The sequence below is a fragment of the Aulonocara sp. 'chitande type north' Nkhata Bay genome, linkage group LG15 (assembly GCF_057382095.1).
Source record: "Aulonocara sp. 'chitande type north' Nkhata Bay isolate Kocher_YH1m ecotype deep benthic linkage group LG15, A_spYH_male_GT1.1, whole genome shotgun sequence".
Lineage (NCBI taxonomy): Eukaryota > Metazoa > Chordata > Actinopteri > Cichliformes > Cichlidae > Aulonocara > Aulonocara sp. 'chitande type north' Nkhata Bay.
The window spans coordinates 38,106,735-38,124,851 of NC_141358.1; the positions used below are offsets into that span (position 1 = coordinate 38,106,735).

The 18,117-nt window shown below is 42.1% G+C and overlaps 1 protein-coding gene across 6 annotated transcripts in view; it reads right to left on the reverse strand.

Moving 5' to 3' along the window:
- ephb3b (eph receptor B3b) overlaps nucleotides 1-17,824 on the reverse strand; it is a 57,995-nt gene extending 40,171 nt beyond the window's left edge. For all 6 annotated transcript variants that reach the window (XM_086263280.1, XM_086263278.1, XM_086263276.1 and 3 more), the window contains exon 1: nucleotides 17,135-17,824. In XM_086263280.1, the coding sequence (XP_086119406.1) occupies nucleotides 17,135-17,198 (64 nt within the window). In that variant the 5' untranslated portion in view covers nucleotides 17,199-17,824. The remainder of the gene's footprint in view (nucleotides 1-17,134) is intronic.
- Nucleotides 17,825-18,117: the final 293 nt, after the last annotated feature.

Here is an 18,117-nt window from a genome sequence, read left to right on the forward strand (position 1 = left end):
CAGCTTTGCCATTCTGTATCAACAGCCACTGAGTCTCTCTCACAAATACATGGCCTCTCTCTCTCTCACTAACTCTCTGACAGACACACAAGCACACACACACTGTGTCCCTCTATCGTTGTTTCTGTTAATACAGTCATTGCTAATGCAGTCATCTGCCAACGTATCAGGTCACCTTACACTGCACTTTCCTGCGCAGCATGTAGTGATTGTGTTGAATCTAATTAAAGATGGCTACTTCCTGTTACACCCGGAACAGCTGCCTGTGTGTCTGCAGTAAGGGGCAAAGCCCCAAAGCGGTTCGCATTTTCCACATGCCAGTGGCTTCCAATTACTTTAAAACAGTTTAAAAAACACTGCGGCGGTCGAAACCAACCGGCTTTTGAGGTTTGCTTGTTTCTTTTCTGCTTCTCCTCGGAAACTTTCGCAGACAGGATAAACAAAATAACAAAACCAAAATAGAGCCGGGGACTACCCTATTAGCAGGGATTTCCAGCTAGTCTACCCAAAGGCTGTCTTTCGGCTCATCGAGCACCCGCTGATGATTTATGAAGATGTTGCTAGATAATTATCAAGTCAGTTATCACCGCCAGTCATGTTAATTTGCCAGGTATGCCCTCATTTACCTGTGAATAAAAATGAAAATGGAAAAGATGAATAATGGCGAATGGGGAATTTTAAGAGATGAGTAATTATACCCTTTCATCCCTCACCACAACTTTTTTTTTGAAGGATGACGGAACCAGGTGACATGAAGACACTGGCTTGTGGGAGACTCTGTCATCAGTATGCATACGTTTTGTTAAAGTTTACCAGGTAGCCCAGTCATTAGCCATTCAGGTCGAAGATACCAGAAACAAAAGAGAGGTTAGGGCAGTTAATGCCAGGAATGCAACCTGCCGGGTAAGGTCTCTGGAGACCAGTGACTGGCACAATCTCACACACACACCCTTTCTGTAACAACCACACAAATTCATAAACACAAAGATCGCACAAAAGTATGCGCTTTCTCTTCTCTCTTTTTCTTTGTACCCTCAAACACTAGCTCGGGAGTGGTTCCTTACGACAAAAAAAACCAAAAAATCAGGAAGCTCTAATGTATCACGCAGCACTGGAAATAAAAACAGAAACAATGACCCACATGCACTCACGCAAAGGATATACAACACTGGGCAAGGTAAACTGGGTAGGTCAGCTGCATTGTTTTGTCCCTTTTCTCCCCCTCACAAATCCTTTCTCTTCTTCCAGCTTTGTCTTTTTTTCCCATCACCATTCCCTCGTCTTTACACGTATCGCTGCCACTCTCTTTCTTTCTCATTCTTCCCTCCTGCTCCACCTGGTCTTGCAAAAATACACACAAGTGGCCAAAAACACCTCGAAATCTCTTATGTTACAGTCAGTAGATATTACAATCAAATAAAATGCTGGTAGCACAGAAGGCAGCGACTTCTTTGTCATTTGACCATTTTTTCAAGATAAGGCGGGCAGTCATTTTACGCACTTCTGCGAGACAGGCTTGGTTTGATAGATATCACAAACTAGCCAGTGTGAGAGCAATTCATGCTTCACCTTTGCAAAGCCGGGACGACGGCATTGCTCTCCTGCGTGAGACAACTGCATTCTGGACAATCTTTATCATATCACAACTGTTACTGATCTCTGATGGCAAACAACAGCAGACTTTTTGCTGAAAAGGCTTTACACATTTATTTCAGAATACAGACTTTATGTCACTTTGGGAAGCTTGTGATAGTGGATATACATGTGTTTGTTTGTTTCTTGGCACCTATAACTTAGCATAAAAGGTAAAGGAGAGGGCGATTGTTATTATTTAAGGACATTCTTACAAATAGCTATCTGTGAGATTAGTCACATTCATATGTTTTGGGGTGGAAAGCTCTCTCTCTGTCTCTGTCTCCGTCTCACTCCCTCCCACCTTGCTGCCACTGAGATTCTTTCTGGCCCCTTATTCTTAATTGCCACTAAGTTAATTAATCTCACACTTGGCCACTGTAATAACTTGACTTGTTAGACCTCTTCCGCGCAAATGGACTTTGCCTCTTTAGCAGCTAAAAGCACCAGTAATGAGCCATCTGAAAAAACACGGCCGTGTTAGTGTTAATATCCGCTCAACCTTTCATAATGTTACAATTACATATTAGCCAAGCGTCCTCCTGTAAATATAGCAACAGAAAAAAAAGTTATATAACTGTAACTAACTAACTATATATCAAAGTCTGATGCCATGGAAATTTGCAGAAGGCTCAGAGTAGGAGAGCTGGTTTGACTCATACATGAAATATAATGACTTTTAATAATTTTATTTCATGTATGAGTCAAAGTATAATCAATAATCAAAGTATACGAAAATCTGTGACTTTAACCTTAAAACTAGTACAGACAAAGAACCTTAACATTTATATTGCAAGTAGTGTAAAATGTTGTTCTACTTCCACCACGATGTATTTGATTCAGATTCATATGTTTACTACTAGCAGCATTGTTTTATGACAAATCATAAAAGCGTATGTCCGATTATCTATAATACTAATAATCAAAAAGGATAGCTTAAGTTGAGTTAATAGGGTAGGAAAAGTTAAAGCCAGACTAAAACTTTTAGTATTTGCACTCCTTGTCCTCAGCCCCGCTCAGCATTATCTGGTCAATCTCATGGTCTGGGATTGTCGAGGTCCCAAACCTTATTACATATTAATGTATTTAACCTATTGAGGAACCACTCAATAGACAGTCAAAGCACAGAATCCTGGCGCTGGGCAATTAAAAGAAATTGAGGGATGGACAGACAGACTGCCATCCAAGGCTGTTGGGGTCCATATGGCGGGGGGCTTTCAGAGGCGCTCTTCAATTACATAAAGACCTGTGTGTATTGGCATGACACACAGAGGAGCCCAGACAGCAACACCAGAGAAAGAAGGAATAAATCATATTGCACTTAGTAACACACACACACATTTATATGCATATACACTAGCGCAGAAAGAGACAGAATGGCAAATACAGAAGTCCCAAATTGCAGACACACAGAGCAGGTCAACAAAGGCACAACAAGATTTTGGATTCACTGTAACATGACAACAGAACCACTTGCATCAACACTCAAGCACCGTGACACACTACAAGCAAGCCCGACTGATCCCAAGCTTGCTTACGGCTCGTCTCCTCTTTCTTCTGAAAGCAGCTCCAATGCAAAAGAAAAAGACTGACTGTACATCAGGACAAGGAAGGTAAGGACACTAGCTAAAATAGGTATGTTCAAGGCAAGCTGAGCTTAAATGGTCTGGCTGAAGATGTGTAGATGACAAATGAGATATGTCAGGGGATGGAGAGCTTAGGGTTAAATACCTTTTCTAGCTTTTTTTCACCCCAATTTAAGATATTTTTCATTTTGTCATCTGCCTACCTTGCCCCCACCCCCTCTTCTCTTGGGATGTGTAGGAGGGACATGCACTACCCTAGCTAATGTATTATTCACCCTTCATTGATGTGTAACTAAGCCTGGCAGTTTGGAGGGAGCACGGTGTCACCAATTACCCCACACTACCACCACCTACACATACACACAGAAGCTCTAGTCACAAGGCCACCAGGAACCCATTTATTAATGTGCTGACACACAGCACACAGAGCTAGCACACACTGTTTTTCCTGTATCGAAAACATGGGTTTCAGTGTAACGTGCGTGTGCGTCACTGTGGTTTACTCATATTTTGGGAATGTGTCGCTGTTATGCGGCCTAAAATCAAAGTCGTTATAACTGACGTTGTTAACATTGAGGTGAGGACGTCTTTTGAGGTTAGGGTAAAGTTAGGGTAGCGGTATGGGTTCTTGTTAAGGTTATTGTTAATTACCACATAATAAGGAGAGCAACAGATTAAATGAAATTATTACTTTTCCCTGTGCTTCTTTAAACACACAAATTTGTGAATGTAATTGCTTTCAAATGCACACGAACAACAGAAAGCTTGTTTCTCACCTGGGCTGTCCAAGTCAAGCAACAGTTAACTTTTTTCATAACTAACCCAAAAGTTTCCCTCACATTCCCACCTGCATTATTGTTATACTTATAACACAGCCTGTGGCAAAGTTAGCTAGTTAAAAAAATAACAATCCCCTTATGCCTAAGCTCACCCATTAGCGCATGTGTTCGGCTGGGTTCAGTTCTGTTGTGGCCTTTGGCGATAAAATCTGAAGGGAATAAACAAGAACGAGGTAAAAGTTTGTTTTTCTCCACAACTGGAGACATGGGAAATGAGATGCACCAAAAATATCAGCTCGTTTCCATCCAGCTTGTGTGTGTTCCCTCTACCTTCAGCACAAATACACTTGGTGGTCCAAGTGAGCTAGGTGGGGTTGGTAGTGCTCCGACCGCAGGGTGTGGGTCAGTCCTGACCTGATTAGTCATCATGCCTGACCCTGAACCAGCCAAAGAGGGAAGAATGCAAATGAATCTCCAGGACTGCTCGCCAGTAAATTTGACTTGGGACCAGTGTTTATGTGATGCAAACCACACCACACAAGGCCACAGTGGATGAGCCTGCTGACCCTGAACAGTGACTGTGCCATTAAAACCAAAGGGAAAAATGCTCGGGTGTTCGCCGAGTTAAAAGTAAGTAGTTAAAGTAATTGCACGATGGTGTTTAGAGAAGTGATGTCATGCCGTTGGCTTACTTTGATCAATAAAGCGATATAAAGTCAGCAGCGTGCTGTTTGCAACAACCCAAGACAATAATAATTAATAATGACAATTAATCATGCCAGAGTTAAGCCCCTCTTTCCCTGAGCGTACTGGGAAAGTGTTACTATTTCACCAGCATGAAGCTTCTTGTTTTCTTTCGTCGGGTTCTCTTCTTGTCAAGGCTCAACACATCCAGAGTACTCTATTCTTGGGTTAATGAACAGGTGAGGAATTACTTAGACAGATGGAGAAGGAAATTGATTTTTTTAAGTGTCGCCTCATTATCCCATGTGGGGCACTTTATTCAGCACCACAGAAACACAACACCAGAAAACATGGGTTGTGTAACGTCAAGGTCGTATGGTTTGGTGTGTGCATAAACAAAATGGGGGTCAGCGGTTTGAAATTGTCTGGAAGCCTGGCCATTAGTGAGAGACTAATTAGGGGAGACCAAGTGGTTTCCAGTACCGGTCGAAGCCAAGATTCATAAATAAGTAAGTGCAGGGGCAGCTTGGGCGCTTAATTAACAAAGCGTGAAAAAAGGGCGTGAATCTCAAGAGGCACAAACCCAATCTGGTTGCAAGGACGGGCTATCAGCAGCAATCCTGTCTATCTTGGTGGCATTGATTGATAGCAAGCCAAATTGAATCCCCAATCATCACCACCCTTTTAGTTCCTGCACCCTGGGGGATTTACAGAGGCCAAATTTGGCACACAGGGTCATGCTTTTGAGTCCCCTTTTCTGACATCGGTGCCATAAACAGCGCAACCCCCCACCCGACAACCTTTCTCCTGTGTTCACTTGACCATACCCATCTGGCCAGAGGTTATCTGACCCCTGTGTGTGTGTTCTTGCTTACACTTTCATGTCTTTGCCAATTGTTTTCACACTCTTAAGCTGTTTGCCTTGGTATTTAAACCCCAGACACCTCCTGCAACTCACACTTAGAAACCCTCTGCCACCTAAAGCAACATATTAAGTTACAGCCAAGTGAGATGCTATTGTCTTTCTTTTTTCCTTTTTTTTGCAGTCGTTCTTTCTGTCCTAATCTTTTATATTGTTAAAGCTGACAGGCGAAGAACGTGTTTTGTGGAAGAAGGAAAAAAAGCAGTGTGTCACGAAAAGCGACAAGCTGTCATGTAAGCGTTAGGCTTTGAACCTTTTTTTTGTTTCTATTTTCTGTATATGGAACACCATTTGGTTTTTGTGACATACAGGACTGTTTCAGTCGGTGGAACGAGCAGAGGTGGTGTACATTCACCACACCTTTCCACTGTATCTTTCTCTCCCTACAGACAATGGGGGAAGTCATCTTGACAATCAAGACCTTATCACACAGTAGGCAACAACAATGGGTCTCCAAGTAGTAAATAGCAACTGTCTCCCAGCTGCTTACTGTCGCTGTTGGGATTTTGATATCACAAGGCCGTGAGATAACAGGCGGAGGAAAATAATACTGTAATTAGGGCCTACTGCAAGTGTGATAAGCTGCAGTCACAGAAGAGGTAACTGAAAAGGGGCAGAGGGAAGAACCACAGAAAAAAAAGCATGAAATAAAGAAAAAAGGGCTAAATAACAGTGTAACTCAGAGATCATGCCTTTAAGCTGAAAGGCCTTAAAACTTATGGTTTTATTCTCTAAATTGCTTAGAAGAAAGAAGACAAGCTGTATGGTAGGATAACAATGAACATGGAACAATCTAGAATATAAGTAAGGCTAAATAAAGTGTACAGGCCATCAATGCCAGTTTCAACCAGATGTTTAGAAACCTTCTGATGGATTAACAACCCGTCTACGGAGTTGTCGCCTTTTGCCCAGTGACAGCTGGGATAGGCATAAGCTCAACTGTGACCCTGAACTGGATAAGGGGAAGAAAATAGATGGATGGATGGATGGATGGATGGATGGATGGATGGATGGATGGATGGATGGATGGATGGATGGATGAATGAATGGATGGATGGATGGGTGGATGGAGCTTCTTCCCTTACATATTATTGACCTAATTTTTTTCATGTGTTTTTGACCCCCATTCTGATAATTTCAGTGAATGCATTTCGAAATTGTCGTACAATGCTTCGGTTGATTACTACTGGTCGTTTGCAACATTCATTAAAAAAATCACGAGCACGCCTGTTAAAGGCTGGTTCCTTCAAGTGGGACTATGTGCATGTGTTCAAGGTGCAGAGTTATTGAAAGGCACTAATGGGAAGCAGTGGATCTTCCCTGGTGTAATCTTCTACCTGAGAGGAAATACCATCGTGTAGTGAAAGCTTTGATGATAGGTTAGTGGCAGAATTCCAAATGATGGGATGATCTTTGTTGTGCTCAAATGGATCTCTCAGATACTACTCCTCCTCTGAAGCTCAGCTCGTCACACTCCTTCCTCCCGGTCTTCTGCTACCTACCTGTCCACTACCATCCTCGGCCATCCTCCCCCTCCCCAAACTCAGTTGAGGCGACCTTGGCTCCCAACAACCTCTGGTCTGCATAGTTGCTTCGCTCAACACCTTTTGAAATGAACTGGCAGCCCAATAAACAGAACTAAGTGGGTTTTGAAAATGAAAACCCTCTGAACCCTCTCTTCTGGCCTGCCTCTCCTTTCTCTGCATGGCCTTGTACACACACACACACAAACTGCTTAAACTTTGAGGGGCTTGGAAAAAAAATTATAACCTTTCTGACTTTGACTCAGTGGGGGAGTGGAGCGTGGCGAGAGTTGGACTCATCAAACACATTGCTCCCCTAGCCAAGTTAGAGGCTCAAACTCCAGAGGAGTGTGGGCTAGTTTATGCATCATTGCTACCTTCTATCTGCTATTCCATTTCAGCATCAACAGAATCCACTGTGCTAAACTGTGATTCCCGCTAACGGTAAGATGAACGCTGAATATCGTGTATAATTTTTAGCTTAATTCTTTTTAATCCCTTCTCTTTAATTTAGTTCACATACATAAAGTACATACACAGCTGAACGCTCTCAAACTACATTTCTAGGAAACGAAAGAGAAAAAGAAATGAGGAGTCTTTCAACTGTCTGGATGTTTCAAGCAGACCCTTTTTTTTACTCCCCTCAATCTCTGAGGTCCCCCGCTGCTCTGTTAGGACAGGAAGAAAGAGGCTGATCGATTGGGTCTGACAGAAATGAAATGAATGGAGCCACTCGATTGATTCATTAGCACAGGAGTGAATGGATGTAGATGTGGGCTCTGACCCTAAGAAGCAGGCGTAAGGATCAAGATTTTGTGGGATTTATGTGCACATGTGTGTCCAGCCGCGTGATTAAGAAACTGTCACCGCTCGTGTTTTCAATGTGTGTGTGTGTGTGAGAGAGAGAGAGAGAAAGGTCACAAGGGATTTCCATAAGGTGTAAGAGGGGAAGGGGAAGCTGTTTATGGCCTGACTTGGCACAGAGGGAGGGGGTCAGCCTATATTGTGTGGTGCTTTCATCTGGCTCATTGCAATTAGTGTTTCACAGCACTTGTCAAATCCCTTTTAAAGTCACAGTCGGCAAGCACCATGACAAACAGGCACGGTGGTACAAAGACACAGAAAAGTGTTTAAAATTGTCCCAAATTAGCAAACTTAGAAATAAACTTTCTTCTAACAGTGAAACACCAGCTTTGTGAGATGAGTGAAGCTGATATCAAAGCCACAGGGTGGCCTCTGTTTCCTTCTTATGCCACATCCACAGCAACAAGCATCGTTTATAGCTCTATGTCATCTACACTTCTACCAAGTGCAGAGGTGTTAGGACAATCTCAGTAACAACATGGCAGCAGCGACACCTCCACATTTGCAAGATTGCCCTGAAATGTTTATTTTTATAACAGTCACTGAGGCTTGTTTGTTAGTTTGATTCTTTTATTTATTTATTTATTTTACATTTGCTTCAGCATCCTCTATATGTTGTACTCATTGTATGGCATATTTCAACTTTCATCTCCATTTGATTTTGCAGTGATATCAGTTTGCAGGACTTACTCACAGATAATACGTGGATGCAATGAAATCAGTTTCTGTGTGCAATACAAGATTAAACCAATTAAGCTCGTCTTACTGTGAGAAAAAAAGAAACCGGAATAAACAAGTTTCTTTAACAGTGAAACACCAACTTTGTGAGATGACTGAAGCTGATATCAAAACCACAGGGTGGCCTCTGGTTCAGCAACAAACATCACTTTATAGCCATATGTGATCTACACTTCTACCAAATGGGCAGGTGTTAGGGCAATCTGAGTAACAACACGCCAAAAGTGACGCCTCTACATTTGTAAGATTGCCCTCATGAAACGTTTACTTTTATAACAGTCGTTGTGGCTTTTTTTTTTTACCTTTTCTTCAGCGTCCTCTAAATATTGCACTCACTTGGAACATAAAAGTCACGGTGTCACTGAAACTCTGTTTCACTGTGAGCCGAGGTTAAGTAAATGCTCCCCACAGCCGGCAGTGTCTGAAGGGAAGCTGCAGTGTGGAACTGTGGAGATTACGGTATGTAAAAATATGGACATCGGGTCACATGTTATTGCTGCTTCTGTCACCCAAATGTGTTGGTTTCACCCACCCTGTGCGAGCCGTGCTGGAGAGCGTGTTTAAGATGTTCAGAGTGAATTGGATGAGCTGTTGATAAGAGAGCAGGGGTCTAGTTAAACCCTCCGCCATTCTCCAGAAGACGAGAGAAAAAAAGGGGAGAAATATTTAATAGAGGTGGGGAGTCTTCCTGGGTCTTCTGAAGTGTAGATGAAGTGTGGGCGGTTAGTGTTTTTGACACCCAGGATGAGAAGTGGGGCACAATAAGTTGTAATAGAGTTCTACTGCAACACTGTACTCAGTGTGAGCAGGAGCACTCCTGCGCAGACCTCTTACCAAGTAAAATATACACTCCTGTTCTCACACATGCATTATGGTTAATTACAGTGGACATTTGAGCCCATCACATCAGTTCTGACTACAGCTGTTCCTTTGAAGCAGTGCCTATCATCACACATAGGCTTGCTCAGGATGGCTATTTGAAAATTAGCAAAAGCTGTTTCCCTGCTCTTGAAAAGGAATAAGGGCCTGGAGCTAGGCTGTCTGCCACAAAATGTCTTACCATTAACCACCCAGCTATGGTTAAACTCAACAAAGAAATCTCCCTCCCCGCTTCCTGCATCTCTGTTTCCTTCTTACATTTAACAAGGCCAGCAAAGGCTGAAACCAGGTAATGTGGCCTTTATTCCCCCTGAAGGCACGCTGTTTTACAGCTGTGTCCACTCTCCCGACAGATGTAACTAGCCATTTTCAAAGACAAATATCAAAGATCTCTTTTCTGCTCCATTGGCAAAAATTTGTTACAAGAGCCTGTAGCTCGTAAAGAAATGGTAGGAGGATGCCCTGAGGTGGATCAAACTGCTGCGAGGAGAAGTCCGCTCCTTTAAACTCCACCTTTCAAACCTCCCGCTGACCCGGTCTTTTTCGGCTCTCTGAGAGGCAAGAGGCACGTTAGCTTTTCATGTTTACTATTTGTCGTCTCTCATAAGCAGACTGAGTCTTAAATGCAAACACCACTAATCTACAGATTAGCCATATGGGACAAAATGGAGTCATGCACACATCAGTCACCCACTGTGCCCTAAATCTGCTCTGCTTGTGAGTTTTTACATGTGAGCCTTAGAAAAGTTGCCAAAGTTTCTTTACAAATATGCACATCCTCTTTTATGATATACTTTGTTTTCCCCACTGGAATAGGACAAGCTCTGGGCTTTGATTGTTCAGCTACTGAACAAGACTAGCCTTAGGCAGAGAGCCCCACATCAAAATCATACAAAAAGACCCCCTCATGACCTCTCGATAGGGATCACACAATGTGGGCTGAGCGTGGGTGGAAAGCACAGCAGATACTAACTCACCTATAATATGAACATTCTGACACATGGTCATTTGAGTAGCAGACAGAGCCTATAAAATGTCATCTCAGAAAGCCATTATTATTATTAAGTTAACGTTTTTCTAACAGTATTCAAGTCATTATCATAAGTCAGTTAAACACAGCGGGGGGAATATCCCACTCATGTGCTTCCTCATCTGATTTATAGGGTTTTCTCTGTACTGCTGCAGAGTCAAAGCACCTTGAGAAAACTGTTGTTGTGATTTGGCGCTTTAGTTTTATATATTTAAAACTGAACCAATGAATCAACCATCAGCTTACACATTAAAGGGTTAATATGCAGGGAGTTTGCAGGACAAAAGTCATCAGGTTATATAAAAGTTTGAAATAATATAAATATAGTAGAGATCTTATTTTTAATGTTTGACAGTTGTTTTTAAAAACTAGGTTCTCATTCAAAAAAATATCAGCATTGCTGGACGTTGAGCTTGAGTGCCTCCATCTCTCAATGCAGTCAAAACATTTCTTAAAAAACAAAAAAGTTAGTTGAGACTGCACACATGGACAAACTGTACCTCCAGCAGTGCACACACAGACCCTCCCCAACCCCTGTAATCTCCCAAATACACTCCTCTCGCTTAGATCAACAGCCCATCTTGCCCCTCGCCCATAAGTGAAAAATCTCTCCTTGCTCTCCTTTTCGTTCCCTGTGTCTGTGTGTGTCTCTTTTCCTTTCTCTCGTGTTCTGCTTGGCTAAATATAGACAGCAGCAGTGTGTCTGTGTGGTGGGCTGGCCCAGACACATTCACCCTCCCCTGCTTGCTCTCCACACTGAGTGTCAAAGACCTGCCATCCCACAAGGCCACTCTGTTGGAGACCAGGAAAGACTGCGCACACAGTGCCATATGCAAGGAAATCCATACACAAAAACTGTGCGCACACATTTTGTTTGGCATAAAAAAAAGATCTGGAACAACCTCTTGTAAAACTACCATCAATTCTGAATACTTACAAGTGCTTGTTTACATTAACGTAACAACAAGTCCTCACGGCAGTAATGTGAGAAGGATAAACCCAGTTAAACATCATACACGCCGTTTATTCGTGTGATTATATTCGTCATGGTTTCTGTGCGGTAAAATATTTTACGTGCTTTACTTCACTTAATAGTGCATGTGTCTATATAACATTCTTGTAATCACAAGAATGTTATATAAACTCGACTAATGGCACTGTCATTCATTAACAGTGCCGTGTACATGTCCAATATAAATATTTGGTGAATCTGAGGTGGATATAAACATAGTCGCTGATATGATAAACACTGCTTAGTGGGATTATTGTAACTATATTTTAAGGCAAAGTAGTCACAACCTAGAGAAACTATTATATTTCTGTAATTGTTTTACTTATATGTCTGAAATGGTAAAGTTTTGTTGAAGCTGAAGCTAAGCTGCTGCCTGCCTCCATGTTCTAAAGCCCTAAGCAAACATAGGAAAATTTACTTGGTCACACTCTGATGTGTCACATTGAGGTTCATATTCATTAATTGTTCTTCACTGTAGTTCCTCAGAAAAAAATATCCTGTTTTGACTATATCCCTATTTGCATCCTTGCTGCCTTATTTTGACTAGTAATCCTCGTTCATTCACTTCCTGGTGTATGAAGGCTCATGCAGGCCTGACATGGCTGCCGCTTGTCTGCATGTGAAATTCCAGCTCGGTGAATCTTTCCATGCCGCCGTCAGAGCCATGAACCGTCCTTCGGTGTGCATGAGTGCTCCTGCAGGCCCGCTGCATCTGTAAAGTCTGTCAGCTCTGTTGCCCTCTGGGTTGCTGATCCAAATCCAACCCCACACCCTGAAAACCACCAGACTGCTCCCCTGTACCATCATATCCCAACTCCCTACATGTCGTCATCCACACGCCATTTCTTCCCAAGCGCCTGAACCTATGTCAGAATGCATCTGTTCAACGCGGCTCCAGCCTAGCATACGACCTGCAGACGGTCTGGGATCCCTGTTGGCTGATTGACTGGCACAACTGCCTCTTATGACTTTATCATTTCTTTTGTTTGTTGTTCAAAACATTGAAAAAATGTAAATAGGATGAGATCATCATGCCGTGCAGCATGCAATTCTGAAGAGAACATTACCAATGAGAGACAGAGCCCCAAAATAATAAATAGATAGATAGATAGATAGATAGATAGATAGATAGATAGATAGATAGATAGATAGATAGATAGATAGATAGATAGATAGATAGATTACAATAACAATAATAATAAATTATATATTTAATGTATACTTATATATAATAAATTATAATTATTATTATTAGTACTAATAGTAGTAGCAATAGCACTGCTACTATTTGAATTGCATTTTGGAGTATATTTCACAACATACAGTCTTCCTTCATCGGGCCAATTGATTCAGGACATATCGACAATTATCCTTATGCGTCGTTTATTACCTTTAGCCAGTGTTCCGAATCAAATCTGAATCTGTGGTTTTGAAAGGCTGAGCAAGGGCGAATGGCTAGATCAATAAGACCGCATTAATGGAGACTTTACGCATTCCCTGTGTTGAGGGTGTCCATCTGTGCGTCTGTGTTTTATTCATCTTATATATCTTTCATAATCGCATTAAGATAGATAGATCGTGTCCCCTTGTAGAATGATTGATTAGCAGAACTGACGCTTTTATTTTGCAAATTCACTTTCACGCCTCTTTAGCGCCACATCCACTTAGCCCTTCAATGGTCTCTGTGATAGGCACCATAGGGTCACTAATATATCCTTTTGTTACTTCAATAGTGACCTTAAACAGATTTGTTCAGTAAATTTGCTTTTGAATGTTATGTAGACGAGCTCCGGAGGAAAGGTTTGACTTAGCTGCTTCACTGGGAGTCCCGCTCAGGCCACACAGACTGACCCTGCGCCCTTAAATAAAGCCCGGTGTATGTAGGCCTTGGGACAGCTGGTCCCGGCCAGAATGGCCCAATTACTCTCTTTATTACGAAGGTTAGTTGCGTTTCAGCAAGATGTGGTCACCTGAAATCTGTACACGGGTAAAGTGAGAAATATCAATCAAGCAGTCACATGACCAAAGGAGGAGAAATAAATCAAGTTCGATAAGACTCGAGCGTTTACAGTGTGGACAGAGTTTACGCATATTTTTTATGCATGCGTTGTTAATATATTAATCACCACCTGGAAATGATAATTAAATATATATACATAAAAAATGTTTATGAGGACTAGGGGGACTCCCCTGCTGGAAAAAAAGAGCGAGAATAAATCACGGGAGAGAGTTTGATGAGAAATGTGCCAACTGCAAACAGGCACAGGAAAGCTCCCGTGGAGGTGTGATCTCACCCACATAAAAACATAAACATGTGCGCTACAAAGCCCTTGCTTGTGCGTAATCAGTCGTCGAAACACACAGCCATAAATAGAAAAAAAAAAGACTGGGGAACTCTCTGTCGCTGTTTATGTGGCTTCAGCTAACAATACAAAACGGTTTAAATTGAGTAAAAATTTAGTTCCAGTGGGTCCAGTGTTTGAGTTTAGAGAAAAATATAATAAGAAAGAATAAGAAAAAATCTGGCCTGCTCTTAAGACACTTGTACAGTATTAGCGGGGTGTTTTGCCTGTCCCGAATATCACCAGGAAGCCCGTTCATACTTTTTTGTGCCTTCGTTCTCCCAAAACATCTGCGCACTAAATAGCACAATTATCGACGCAATTTGTCTCCTCAGCACACTGCTAAGCACCCCAAAGTTCAAGGCCACGGTAGCATCCGCCGAGGACGACCCAAAACGCCAGGGCATCAATCAACCCCGACATAAACACAGGTTAATGGTTTCATCTCTTATTTAACTGAGATACAATTAAGACACTTAACCCATCTGAGTAGTCCAACCCATAACAAAGATTACATAAAATTCAATAGCATAAACAACTCTTATGTTAAGGTTTCGTGTACAGCCACATTAAGAAAATTACCAAAAGTATCAAATCCAGCAAGAAAACAACCGTCATGCTTTTACGTGCCTGATGTGCGCCACATCAAACACCCAATCAGTTAAATGAGGTATGCTGAATGAGGAGTCAAATTAATGTTTTGCGCTGATGTTGCCACGGAGAACTCAGAAACCCTGGGTTTAACTGTCCCATAATTACACGATTACAAATAAACTGAATTTATACTGTTGAAGACCTTGGGAGTGACTTTTATCCTACATGGCTTTTTAAAATATCAAATGTAAAACCAAAGGGTCAAAAAGAAAACATGAAATAATTAACAGCCTTTTCCGCGGGCAGTGTGACCCCGGGACCGGAGAGGCGCACAGTGAGCCTGGGCAAACGTCCCCCCACCGGGCCGCTTGTTGCTCCCTAACTCGCCATAAACCCATATATCCCAGAAAGAAGTCCTAGCAGCAGCCATAAATCATCCGGCTGTATTACAAGCTTAGGTAAACCCACAGCCAGGTCAGTAGAGCAGAGTTTATGGCATCACTTAGGTAGGGAATAGATTGTTCTAACAAAATACATCAACTTCAAGCAGTGCGAAGGAAAACTTTCTGCTTTTGTTAAGGCCAAGCCCTCTCTCACTCTGTCTCCCTTTCCCGGCTCACTCCCGGTGTCTACCTCTTTACCCCACAACTTTTGCACGACAGGAATCCACCCATCCATTCAAAGCCATATGTTTTAAGTCAGTGGTTCCTCACTGGGGTCCGGTGAGGTACAGGGGCCACTAAGTGGCATTCAAGGTTCCTTAGAAGAAGAAGAAAAAAGATATTTGGGACTTTTTTAAAGATTTGGAAATAGATATTAGAATTTGATTATTCTAATAAAAGATTTTCATTGAAAATATTTCTTTTTTAAAAAAAATCACAGCCTACTTTGGTCTTCTTTTGTGTAGAATTAATTAAATAAATGAATAAAACCAAACAAAATACATCTTAACCGGTAACCATAGTGTTACTAAAGTCACTCTTATTAACTGAGTTTTGACTCTAGGTCCTGACCGAGCAAATATTACTACGTGGAAATCAGAATAATTGGTTGTGAAGAGTTTAAGAAAGTGTGGGATATAAGAATTTCTTAAATTGCGGACAACATGGATTGAGAGCCATCTCAGAGGCTGTAAAACAATCTTCATTTAGAGTAATTTGTGTTTGTATTAGCTTAGCAGACAAAGCGACTTTCCACTGCAGTTAAATAAAAAAATAAAAAAAATTAAACTCTTTTTTCCGTGCAGCCTGCTGTCAGTTTTTTTTAAAATCAAAGGCCCTGTGTATCTACAGCAGGCTAGTTTATTCATAGTGTAAATCTGGTGCGCCACTTGTATTTCAAACAATCGGTGACAAATCGGCAGAAAGTAAAATGTACCTTGGGGAAAAAATATCCATCAGCAACAACCTTTTCTCAGTTTCTGAGAGTGAAAAAACAAAAACTTCAGACGTTATGTGGACAGGTGGAGAAATAAGCTGAGATCGAGACGCGTTTGCTGAGCCAGTGGCCCACTGTCCTACTTTCCTACTGGCATCACAAGCCAACCGGGAGCCTCGCCTGGGCTCCGACATTCATACTCTCAAGCTTTAGGCCTCTTTCAACCTTATTTCGACTAGTCCATTTTTTTAAATTCCCAAACATCGCAGAGTGAAACAAAGTACGGGGAAGACGTAATAGAAGAGCGGGGCAGTCGTTTACATCGCTGGGAAAAACGACAGATGGAATTTCTCATTGATTTTACGCACTGCAAACATCCACACAGAGCTAAGACAGATGAGCTGTCAGAGGAAACTGATAAAAATATATAACTGAGGATTACCAAATTCATATCACGTTAATAAAAAACAATAAATAAAATAAAAACATCTGATAAAACTAAAATAATAATTACTGTACAGATGAGAGAAGAGACAACTCATCAGTTATAAAAATGACTTTACCAAATCACACGTCGCGTTTCAGATATTTCAGATTAATAAAAAAAATATTCAAAATGTGGGTTATGATTCAATCCCCTCGCCTTCTTTTGAAGGGCACATAAATATACGCATAGTCCAGATGTCAGAAGGCCACACACCGAAGCAATCCCTTAAAATGCACGCAGTTGACCTGGGGAAAGTGCTGTGTGTGTGTGCGTGGGGGGAAAGCCGCGACTCCCCAGTGAGATACAGTGTGGAGCTAATGTCCTTAAATGACAAAGAAAGCACTGGCAGCCCTCACAATCTTGTGCTCCAAAAAAGAATACACAACGATCATTGAAATGGATGAGCTTTCGTGGACGCACAACAATTGAATCCTGTAAAGTCAGTAATTTCATTAGAGATGCTTAAAAAAGAAAGAACGAAATCAGCCACGGCTGGTCACTTCCAAAATGAAATTAATTCGGGGGGTAGAAATGGAATCATCATTTTTTGGGTACGGCTACATGAGCTTTAGGGTGCAGTGCCCAGCCTTTAAGAGGCACGGGTGCGGACTCGCTTGGTGTGGAGAAATATTAGGCTTCAGGAAAGCTGCAACATGAAACCTCTAGAACAGTTAAAATTTCTTACCTTCCACGGCAGACACCACAGGCAGCAAGAGGCTGCATAAAAGCAGAAAGTAATCCATTGTCATAAAGCGGTCAGGTCGGACATGTAAATAGACCCACGGCAGAGAGAGTGAGGAAGGAATACAATCCTGGGTGATCCGACGCTCCACGCACCCAGTCCCGTCCCGGTCCCCGCTGTGTCAAACCTCCAGGACCAGAGTTACCTCCATTCACCAAAACACATAGAGGTGAGAGTTCAAATCAAATATCGCCTTTGATATAAAATATTTCAACCCTTCTCCCCTTTTCAGTGATTTCCAAAGTGCCTTATTAAACCAGGGAAAAGACAACAGGCGCAAGTCTCACGGTCCCTTCCCCTCGCATTGAGCGAATGCACTGAAAACAGGTAGTCCAGCCCGTGGTCACCATCCGGAGAATATTTCCAGCAGCGTTTGGATGATACTCGGTAACAAAAAAGAAAGAAAAAATGGAAATGCCAACCTTCTCCGAGAGATCCAAGCACTTTCTCTATAGTCAGAGCAGAGGCAGAGATAGCGGCAGTGCTGTCAGGATCATGCTGTATAGTCCCATACGTGCACGCTCACGTGCGTCAAGTGGTATTCCTATAAGGAGAGAGCCGCGGTTTATAGATATTTATTCCCTGAGCGAATTTATCGGCTTTGGCTGCCGCGTAAACCGTCTTGTTTCGCTCGGCTTGTGCACTGGAATGAAGCACAAGGCGGTGGATGAATAAGGAGAGGAGAGAGAGGGAGAGAGCGAGCGAGCGAGCGAGAGAGAGACCTGGGGGGGGGGGGAACCAAGAGGAGGGGTTACGGCTGAAGCAGCTGCACTGAAAAACTGTACCATGACAATCATTTACTTTCCACATTTATTCTAAAATAAAAATCTGTGTCTGCTCCAAATAAGAATGCATCGCTACATTTTTCTGCACTTATCTCCGGAGCAGCCTTTGTTTGTGCCACATCCACAATAAAGCAAACACAG